Source organism: Rhea pennata, chromosome 27 (genome assembly GCF_028389875.1).
Source record: "Rhea pennata isolate bPtePen1 chromosome 27, bPtePen1.pri, whole genome shotgun sequence".
In the NCBI taxonomy this organism is placed as follows: domain Eukaryota; kingdom Metazoa; phylum Chordata; class Aves; order Rheiformes; family Rheidae; genus Rhea; species Rhea pennata.
This window is the reverse complement of record NC_084689.1, coordinates 4,595,606-4,606,096: the sequence shown is the minus strand read 5'-3', so window position 1 is coordinate 4,606,096 and position 10,491 is coordinate 4,595,606. Positions and strand designations below refer to the sequence as shown.

At 64.2% G+C, this 10,491-nt stretch overlaps 1 protein-coding gene across 1 annotated transcript; it reads left to right on the top strand.

Annotated features, from left to right (window-relative positions):
• Positions 1-10,051, top strand: MEX3D (mex-3 RNA binding family member D). Its single transcript, XM_062596519.1, has 2 exons — positions 1-466; positions 7,777-10,051. The coding sequence occupies exons 1-2, from the start codon at positions 1-3 to the stop codon at positions 9,027-9,029; spliced, it is 1,719 nt and encodes a 572-aa protein (XP_062452503.1). The 3' UTR covers positions 9,030-10,051.
• Positions 10,052-10,491: the final 440 nt, after the last annotated feature.

The following is a 10,491-nucleotide window of genomic DNA, read 5'->3' as shown; positions in this document are numbered from 1 at the left end:
ATGCCCGGCTCCATCTACCAGCCCGACGGCGGCGAGGCCGCCCGCCGCCCGCCGCGCCGCCTGGCGCTGCTCAGCCCGCCGCCGCCCGCCGCGCAGGAGCCGCCGCCGGCGGAGCCCGAGCCGGAGCGGGAGCGGGAGGCGCCGCCGCAGGACGAAGCCGCCGCCCTGAGGTTCGCCCTGGACCAGCTCTCGCTGCTGGGGCTGGAGGAGGCGGCGGAGGCGGCGGAGGCGGCGCTGGCCGAGCCGGAGCCGGGCGGCCTGCTGGAGGGCGGCGGGAGCCCCCCGGCCGCCGGCGCCGCCTCGCCGCCCGCCGCCTTCGGCACCTTCGCGCCGCACCTGGGCGCGCCCGCCGCGCTGCTCGCCGAGCACATGAGCCTCCTGGGCGGCAGGAAGAAGAGCGTGAACATGACGGAGTGCGTGCCCGTGCCCAGCTCCGAGCACGTCGCCGAGATCGTGGGCCGGCAAGGTAACGCGCCCGGCACCCCCCACGCCACCCCGCGCCGCCGCCGCCGCCGCCTTTGTCCGCGGCCGCCCCGACGGCTCCCGCGCGCCCCCGCGGCGCCGCGCCCGCCGCCGGCCCGGCCCGGCCCGGCTCGGCTCGGCTCGGCCCGGCCCGGCCGCTATTTGGATCACTTCTGGCGCTTTTGTTTCTTTGTGCCTCGGCGGCGTGGAGGCGGAAACTTGCCGGGGAAAAAAAAAAAAAAAAACCCTCGCCCCCCTCCAACTCTCCCTGCGGCCGCACGCCCGGGTTTCGCGAGGGAGCCGCCGGTCTTTGCGCCGTTTCTTTAAAAATTATTTTTTATTTTTGTTTTTTGTAAACGCGACCTGCATAAAGACCAATTGAAGTGTGGAGGCCAGCTGTACGGCACGGGTGGCATAAACCCCTTGTGCATGCAGAAAGTTCGCAGGTTCGCTGGACTCCTTGCAAGCGCCTGGAAGCAGGCTAATTAGACCCGAAATTGGAGGGGGGGGGACTTTAATTTTATTTTAGTTGCTGCCTCCTTTTTGTTCCCCTACCACCACCCCTCGCTCGGGGTAACGTCTGGTGTTTCAGGCTCAGTGCGGAGAGAGGCTATTCACCGCTTCTGCGGGCTCGTTTAAAATATGTGAAACTCTTCAGATATGCGCAGGGCTGGGGCGGGGGGCCGGGGGGGGGGAGCCCTCCCCGCAGGAGCGTGTCGCCGAAGCGCGCCCGAGCAGCACCGCCGCGGGCTTTGTCTCGAGGAGAAACCCGGACCGCCTCTCGCCTCGCTGTCCCCCGAGAGCCAAAGACCCTCCCTAGAAGGAGAGAGGAAAAAAGATAATAATAAAAAGGAAAAAATGGCAAAAAGGGAGAAAAAAAGGACTTTTCCAGGGCAGCGTCGAGGCGAGCCGGAGCGAGGGCTGGCGGCGGGCGTCGCGGCCGGGCCCGGTGGGCGCCGGGCGCCCGGGCGGCCTCATTGTTCTCTTTGTTAGCCGGAGCCGTGCCGGGCCCGGCGCGGTGACATCATGCTCCGCGCTTCCCATTGGCCTGCGCTGCCTTCGGAGCCGGCGCCGCGCAACTTTCCGGGCTCCTCCGGCGGGATCCCCGGAACCCCGCGCGGGAGAGTGGGGCGTCCCGCTCGCCGACACGCGCGCGTGTGCACGCGTGTGCGTGCGCTCGGGGACCGGCGAGGAGCAACGCGGCGGGTCCGAAACCTTCCCCGTCCCGGGGAGGCCTCGAGGTCCGGGAATAAAGCGATGGAGGAGGCCGCGGCTCCGCTGGGAAAGGCGCTCGCTCGCGGAGGCTGCGAAGCCGTCGGTCCGCGCGCCCCTTTGCGGAGCTGTTTCGGCGCCGTTTGAGGTCCGCAGCGGGTGCCGGGTGCCACCGAAGGGCCCCGGGACGGAGCTGCCTGCTGCTGCCCCCCCCCGCCTCGGAGGAGCAGCTTTCGCCTTGGGTCCGCGGTCGCTCCAGCGGTGAAATACGCTGCTTGGGATAACGCGGGGTGGGGTCGGGTCCCCGCAGACCGTGTCCCGGTTACTCCAGGGAAGCGGAATCCGCGTTAGGGGAGAGCAGCAGGGCGTAGCGCCAACCTGCGGGGAACGAAGCCCCAGCTAAGTGGTGTTATCTAGCTGATGTTTTGGTGGGGGGAGAGACTGCTGTTTTCCCCCTCTTTATGCAAAACGAGTTACTTTTGCTTTTTCTGGCTTGGGGTGTCCCGGCTGTGACGCGGGGACTGTCCTTGGCTTTGTGAAGGGTTTGGGAAAGTTGCAATTTGCAGAGGACACTGGGGCGCTTGAGGGAAGATGCAGGGAAGGATGAAATCCCGCAGCTCTCAGCGGGCGTTTCGGTGCTTGGAGAGACTCCTGGCCTCAGCTCTGGGCCAGCCTGAGCATCTGTAGACTTGCAGCGCGTTGCTGGGCCTGCGGAGGAATTTCCTCTTCTTCCTGAGCCCTGTGCTGCGGGTGTCTGTCCTGTCCTCTGCCCGTCGTGCCACATCCTTTTAGGCTGACCTGGCTCTCTCCTCCCACCTCTCTTGGTCTTCGCAGAGCCAGAAACTCCTGAAGTTGGTAGCACGGATTGATCTGATCACTGAAGTCTCTGCCTGTGAACCTTGGCTCTGGCACCAGCGTCCTCTTCTCTGGCCTCAGGCGGAGAGCCCAGCCTCCCTGCCTCGTTTCTCCCGGCGCCTGGAGAAGAAACAGCGGTGTGATGCGCCTGCCTTCCGCAGCTGTGTTGCGAGGGTGAATTAATTACTGTTTGCAGAGAGGTGGAAAGAAGTGCTCAGCGAGAGAGGAGATGGGACGCGATGGAGGTGCAACGTGTTCTTCTCTACGTCTGGCCCAGAGTCCTGGCGCATCCCATGCTGGTCCCATTCCCCTGTAACGAAGGGAGTGGGGAGCTCCGTAACGCAGGGCCTGAGACAGGAAGGAGAGCTGGGGAAGAGGAGGTGCAATGCCTTTTTCCAGCACGTAGCCCTTTCCAGGGGGCTCAGTGCGAGTATTAGTCTGCTCTGGTGCTGAGAAGGGAACAGTCTTGCTGGTTAATGCCACCAGAGATGAATCCTCGTTGCTCCTTGGGTTTTTATAGCTTAGGGTTGGGTATTGCAAGCCTTGTGCAAAGCTCCATGTGCAAATGGAGCTGTGGCCGATCCATGGGCCAGAGTAATCAGCTCGCGTTGTCCAGAAGGACAGCTCGTACGTGGAGGAAGCCACATTGCGTCAGAGGGCTGTGGCCAAGCCGTACTCAGGACCAGCGAAGAGGTTAGCAGAGTGCCACGTGCTGCATGGGCTTCTCTTACCTGTTGCTTGGGTTAAGCCTAGGCCCAGGTGGAGAGGCACTTTCCAACCCTCTGCCCCAGGCCGTGCTCTGCTGGTTTTCACGGGCTCTTGCTGTAGTTGCAGCTCTGGTCTGACTGTGCCTGAGCTGCATCCTGACAGAAGGTGAACCCCTCTTTGGTGCTGGTGCCGGGAGATGATGTGCAGGGGGAGCAGCGGCCTTCCTCAAATGTTCTCTTCCCTGCGTGAGCCTGGGGCGATGGAGGCCAGGCTCAGAGCAGCCCTCGTGTGGCCCCGCCAGCTCTCGTCGAGCAAAAACGCCTGGGCCCAACGCGGGCTGCTCAGCCCCAATCCTGGGTTTTTGCTGTGGTCCCTTCTGTCAGCTGCTGTCAGGGTCGGTGACCACGGGATGTGTGATGGGGTGGCAGCTCGGACCAGGGGTTATCCTAAACCTTTGCAATTGAGTTCACCCACATCTGTTTGGTGGGACCTTCGTTGTCAGCTCCCTCTACCATCACAGCCTCGTTTGAGAAGGGAGATGCTGCTTCGGGACCTCTTTCTGCCCCGTGTTCCTCCTCTGCCCAGAAGACCTGCTGTGCTCTGCCTTTCAGGAAGCCCCACGGTGAGCAGGACTGTCGTAGCCCCGCCACCTCCGTTACTGCCTCGTCCTCGGGAGAATCCTAGGGTGTCCTAAACCGCTGGTGATTTCTCGACCCTAGGGCTGGGGAGGCAAGAAGGGCCCAGAGCGCTGTTGCGTTGTAGATCCGTAGGGCAGTTCAGCAAAGCAAAGCGAGCCGGGAGCCCCGCGCGGCCGGCAGAGCCGCTCGTAGCCGACAGCGGCGGGAGGGGGAGAGGGGTGCGAGTCCCCGAGGGGTCGGGAACGACCGAAACGGGCTTTTAACGCCGCCTTATTCTCAGACTCGGAGCAAAGTCTGGCACCTCGTTTCCCTCCTCCCTCGTAACGTGTAACGAGCGCTGCGCGTCAACCCTCGGCCACCCCGGCGCGTTAAAGCCCGGGAACGCCGACTGCTGCCGCGGAGCTGGGGCTCGGGCGCGCCGGGGCTCGGCGTCGAGCCCGGCCCCCTCGCCTCTGCGGGGACGTCAGATGGCTGCAGCCATCTGGGGTGGGAGTTTTCACGGGCGTGCTCGGGTGGGGGCGTGTTGAGACTGATAGAAAAATTATAAAAATGTCTCTTACTGGCACAGCTGACTCCCCCGTTTGCAGGTCGCCAGTTAAAGCACGCGCGTGGCGCGCAGCGCGGCGGAGGCGGGGTGTCTGGGGTCCGCTGGGCGCGTTTTGGGGCGCTTGGCCCATAGGTGGGTTTCGGCATCTCTTCGAGCCGCCTGGCTTGCGCGGGAGAGCAGCCGCAGCTTAGCCCCTCGCAAGCAGGGGGTTTGGATGGATGGATGGATGGAGGATGGAGGATGGAGGTCCCACCAGTGCGAGTGTTTGCAGACCCCTGGCTTGCCGCTCAGCGCGCGTTTAAACGCTTTGCTCAATCAGAGCCCTGGGGACCTGCCCGGTTTCTCTCCTCGTAGCTGTGACTTTTATGGCACCGGTTATAGCGTCGGTTCGATCGGTCCCGCCGGCACGGCCCGCCTGGCCAAGCGGAGCGAGGGATGGCCTCGCTGCGTACCCGGCGCTGTCCCCGGGCCAATACCCGCGCTCTTCGGAGCTCCTCGCACCTTTTGACGCCCTGGATGGTGGATCTTGAAATGGCTGTTTGCTGCTCCAGTCGGTGGCTTTTTATACAGCTGCTGCTCTCGTCTATGACGACAGGGACTGGCAAAGACCCCCGTGCGGCTCCTGCTCCTCGTTCAGCTGGGGGCGTCACCGGGGCCGTGGGACGAGGGTGTCCCCAGCCGTGAGGCACGTCTGCCGGCTGCCGCTGTTCAGCGGGGGATGCCACCAGCGCTGCTGCGTGGTGCCGAATGTGCCGCGTCCCCCCACCCCGAGCAACTTCCCCAGCAGCAGGCTGGTGGCGTGGCCGGAGCAGAGCCCGCGGGGCTGATCCGTGGGAGCCTTGCTGCTGCTCTCGGCTCTGGAAACCAGATTGCTTCAAGGCCTGGGGGCTTTCTGCCTTGGGGCACCCGGGGCTCCGCCTTGGCAGCTCTGCTGGTGAGTCTCTCCATGCCCAGCTGAGCACGGGTCAGGGTGTGCATCTGATGTGAGCCCCGCGGCTGGGCTGCCACCCCCCTCCAGCCTGTGGAGGACACGTCCGTACCCGGCATGTAGAGAAATTGAGAATTTTACTCCTGGCGAAATCTTATTTTGACTTTCTGGTGTGAACCTTCAGGCTTTGCACCTCTGTGTTTGGAACGACCGAGTCCCAGGTCTGAATCTGGTTTCATCTCTTTGCCGCAGTCCCTCAAGCAGCATCTCCCCTGGGGAAACATCGCCAGCGGAAGCATCGGGGGGGCGGGGGGCTGAGTGCGTAAGGAGACTCGACGGCTTTGATCCGCGCCTGGTGCGGTGCCTCCTTGGCCCTTTGAGGGCTTCTGTCTCTTTGGGAGAGCTCTAGCCGCGGTTTCGGTCGCAGCCGGGCCGGTTGACGAGGCGAAGGCCGCGCGCGGGGAAGGCAGAAGCTGGCCTCTGCGGGTCCCCCCCGTCGCGGGTCCCCCTCCGCGCGCGCGTGCGAGATGGACGCTTCGCGGTGGATCGCAGCAGCGGGAGGAAATGGCTCCTGCGTGCTGAGACGTGGCTCGGTTTCCATGTTTGCGCCCTGGAATAAATCTGGGAGAGGAGCACGGGACCCGGGGGCTCCCCGTGTGATTGCAGCCGGCGCTGGGAGATGGTCTCCAAACGCTTTTCCGTATAAAATCCGGGTAGCCGCTCCGTCGCGGAGCGGGTGGGAGAGCTGCTTCGGAGCTGCTGTCCTGCTGCCGCGGCTCCATCTGCCCCGCTACCTCCCCGCTCCGCTCCCGGCTTCGCCTCCAACGAGCCCGTTGCCAACCCCGAGCCGGGTCGCGCGCGGGCAGCAGCACGGCGGAGGGGCGACGCTCCCCCCACCCCGGGCTGCCTGGCGACTCCGAGCTGGGGAACGGCGGCTTCGGGCGCTGCGCAGGGGCTGGGGCGAAACCCTCGACGGCGGCACCCAGAGACGTTCGCTCGCGCCGCCGCCGCCTCGAGGCTTCCTGTGGGTCTCGGCTGCGGTTTCGAGCGCGGCGGCGCAGCGCTCGCCCGAGCCGCCCTGGCCCGCGGGGACCGACTCGATCCGCTCGCCGCCGAGCTCTGGGGCGCCTTGGAGGGCTCCTCCGGGTCGCGTCCCTGCCCCGGTGTCCTCCTCCGGATGCCTCCCGCTTGCCCTTCGCTTCCCTCCGAGCGAAGGGTGCCTCGGCACCCCGAGGCTTTGGTTGCACCTTCATCAGCCGCGGGCTCCTCTGGCCGCGGCCGGGTCCCGCTCCCGTGTCCAGGATCCCCACGGCAGATGGGCTGGATGTGGCTAGCGGGTGGGTCAGCGCCGCCGGGAAGCTGGGATGCAGCGCCCAGAACAGCTGCTGCTCGCTTAGTTTGACGTTTTTTTTTTCTTTAAATTATTCACAATACTTAATGCCTGGCTAAACGCGCGGCACGCGGGTCTCTGAGAATGGCACAGCGCCCGGTCGGGCTCTGCGCTCCGGCGAGGGCGGCTGAGACGGAGCGCAGCTCGACGCGCCCGCTCGGGACGGACCGGCCTGGACGTCCGGCCCTGCCTGAGTCGCTTGAGGCTTCCGGACATCTTCCAGCCTTGCGATGGTCAGAGCAGCTCTGCCCTTCCTCGGGGGAGGAGGAAGAGGGCCAGGAGCGGCTCCCCCCCGGCCGCGTGCGGCTGTTTATCGCCGGGGATCTTTGCCACGGCAGCAGGGGACGGGGACGGTGTTTTGGCTCTGTTCCTTCGTCTTCCATCCCGGCGGTGCCCGGGCTTTGCTCCGGGCTGCGCTGGGTGCGACGCGAAGCCCGGGCGCTGCGTGGGGAGGCCAAGGCCGTCTCGCGTGCCGGCGGCCGAGGGCAGCCGGCCGCGCTCGCGCGAATTTAATTAAGCGCGTGCGTTGGAGCGCGGGAGGAGCGGATGCAATTAGCGGAGCCGAGCCGGGTGGGAGCTGCGGGCGAGAGCAGCCCGGAGGAGAGCGGGACCCTTCGGGTCGGGCGGGCGCTGCGCGGGAGGAAAGGCGCCGGCGTCGTGCGCGGCGATGGCCGAGCGGGCGGTGACCGACCCCTCTGGGTTGTCCGAGCCCCCAGGAGCAGCGCTGGGTCGGCTCCCGTGTCCAGCGGGTCCTCGGTCCCCCCGCTGCGGGGAGGAGCTGGTGGCCCGGGGGTGGGCAGGTGCCAGGCGGCTCGGTCGAGCCCCGGCAGCGCCCCGGGGCCGAGCCGCGAGTTCTTGGCTGCGTTTGAAGCAGGAGACCCCTTTCTCCAAGACTGATTTGTTTGGGTTTTGCTGCAGGTGCAGAACCAAAGGGACCTGCTGGTTCTGGACCTCTCCCCGCGGGGCGGTGGGCAGAGGGGTCCGGCGAGCTCCCAGCCTTGACGCGTTGTTTTCCCGTCTCCTCTTTGCTCTGCAGGCTGCAAAATCAAAGCCCTGCGCGCCAAGACCAACACGTACATCAAGACGCCCGTCAGGGGCGAGGAGCCCGTGTTCATCGTCACCGGGCGGAAGGAGGACGTGGAGATGGCGAAGAGGGAGATCCTCTCGGCCGCCGAGCACTTCTCCATGATCCGGGCGACGCGCAACAAAGTGAACGGGCTGGCGGGAGCCATGCAGGGGCCGCCCAACCTGCCGGGACAGACCACCATCCAGGTGAGGGTCCCGTACCGCGTCGTGGGGCTGGTCGTGGGGCCCAAGGGAGCCACCATCAAGCGGATCCAGCAGCAGACGCACACCTACATCGTGACGCCCAGCCGGGACAAGGAGCCCGTCTTCGAGGTGACGGGCATGCCCGAGAACGTGGACCGGGCTCGGGAGGAGATCGAGGCGCACATCACCATGCGGACGGGCTCCTTCATCGATGTCAACGCCGACAACGACTTCCACTCCAACGGCACCGACGTGTGCCTCGAGCTGCAGGGCGGCGCGGCCGGGCCCTGGGCCAAAGCGCCCCACGCCGCCGCCCGGCGCCTCCGCCACGACGCCCTGAGCTCCCTGGGCGGCGCCTCGGCCGAGCCCTTCTACGGCGGGCGGGCGGCGGACGCCAGCCCCACCAGCCCCTACGGCGCCGGCGGCTTCGCCTTCAGCGAGCCCCAGGCGCCGCTGGCCTCGGACGAGCGCGACTTCGCCTTCGACTTCCTGGCCCTGGACCTCAGCGCTCCCGCCGCCGCCATCTGGTCGCCCTTCGAGCGCTCCGGCCACCCCTTGCAGGCCTTGGGCGGCCGCTCGGGCGGCGGCGGCGGCGGCGGCTCGCGGCGGCGGCGCGACAGCGGCCCGTGCACGCCGCGCCACTCGCCGCCGCCGCCGCCCGAGGAGCAGCCGGCCGCCCGGCGCGCGCAGAGCGAGCCCGTGGGCGCCTCGCCGTGGCTGCCCGCCCCGGGCTCGCTCTCCTCCTTCTCCACCAGCACCGGCTACTCGTCGTCGTCCTCGCTGCCCGGCAGCGTCTCGGCCGCCTCGGGCTCGCCCACCGACTCGAGCGGCTCCGAGGGGCCGCGCCGGAGCTCCCGCGAGTGCATGGTGTGCTTCGAGAGCGAGGTGATGGCCGCCCTGGTGCCCTGCGGCCACAACCTCTTCTGCATGGAGTGCGCCGCGCGCATCTGCGGCCGCGCCGAGCCGCAGTGTCCCGCCTGCCGCGCTCCCGCCACCCAGGCCATCCACATCTTCTCCTAGCCGCCGCCGCCGCCGCCTCCTCCTTCCTCCACGGCGCAGCTTTTTAAGGACTCGGAACGGTTCAAATCGACCTTTTTATTTAACGGATCAGATCGGGGACGCGGGGCGGGAGGGGAAACGGAGGAAAAAAAAAAGAGAAACGAGGTGGCGGGGACGACGGATATCTCCCGCCGGGTGGAAAGCCGGAGGGCAGCGATCGCGGGGGCGGGAGGGCTGGGGAAGAAGGGACCGACGACGACGACCACGGCGAGGGGCGTGAAGTTGCAGAGAGGAGGAGAAAAAAAAAAAATCAAATGTTTACAGAATAGCTTTAACTCTTAACCCGGCTGTGGCGGCTGGGAGGAGAAAGCCCAGCTGTTCTCCAACAGTCCGTTCCAAATAACAGTATTCAGTTTGCAAAGTTAAATAAACAGAAAGAAAAGGTCCGGTTGCACTTTTTATTTTAGGACACGCAAGGGTTGTCTTTTATTTTTTTAAAAGCATTCTATTGTTATTATAATTTTTTTGTCGTCCGTTCTTTTTGTACGTAGTTATTTTTTTGGATGAGTCTTGCTGGTTCTATAAATATATATATATATTTTTTTTTTGTAACACAGGTCTATCTTCTATTTTGCCAATGTGAAAACTGCCCAAAACGTGATAAGAAGGGACGGGGGTCTCGGCCGGAGGGGCCAGGCCGGGACCTGGTGGGATGGAGAGGGGCACGATGAACATGTCATGTCGCGCAAAAAAAAAAAAAAAAAAAAAAGGAAGAAAACAAACTCAACAGATTTATATCTCTTTTTTATTTTGTGGTTGGTTTTTTTTAGTTTTATTTTTTTATTTTTTACCTCTTTATGTATATGTAGGGAATTTATAGGAAAATATGTACTTTATTGAATAAATTTTAAAAACTAAAATATATTTTATTTTAAAAAGAAAATAACGGACCTTTAACCTTACATGGCTAAAGTACTGATTATATATTTGCTGAGCTGACTTGACGGTTATGAAAATTGTATCAAGAGTTTTATTTTTTGACTTCAAAGCCTTCTTAATAAAGACTTTTTACTATATACGAATACCGGGGCTACGTCTGGTGCGTCGCCTGCGCCGCCAGGTTTGGGGACTCGGCTCGCGCCACAGCAGGACCCCCGTAAAGCAGGGACCCCCCCCCGGACAGCGGGACCCCCACCCCGCAGCCCCCTAGACGGCGGTGGTGGGGCACCCGTGGGTGAGGGTCGAGGGTGAAACAGGGTGAAAACAGGAGCACTTGGGGGAAAAAAAATGAGGGAAAACGGCAGTGGGGTGGCGGGTGCTGCCTGGGGAGGAGGGCAGCAGTGCCGGACGTGGGTGCTCGGGGTGTCCCGGGCGCAGGGGGCTTAGATGGGGGTCGAGGGGGTGCAATGGGCACTTGGGGTGCAGGCGGTTTGGCTTTGGGGACTTGGTTTGGGTAGGGGGGAGCTGGGGTGCCCTGAGCAGG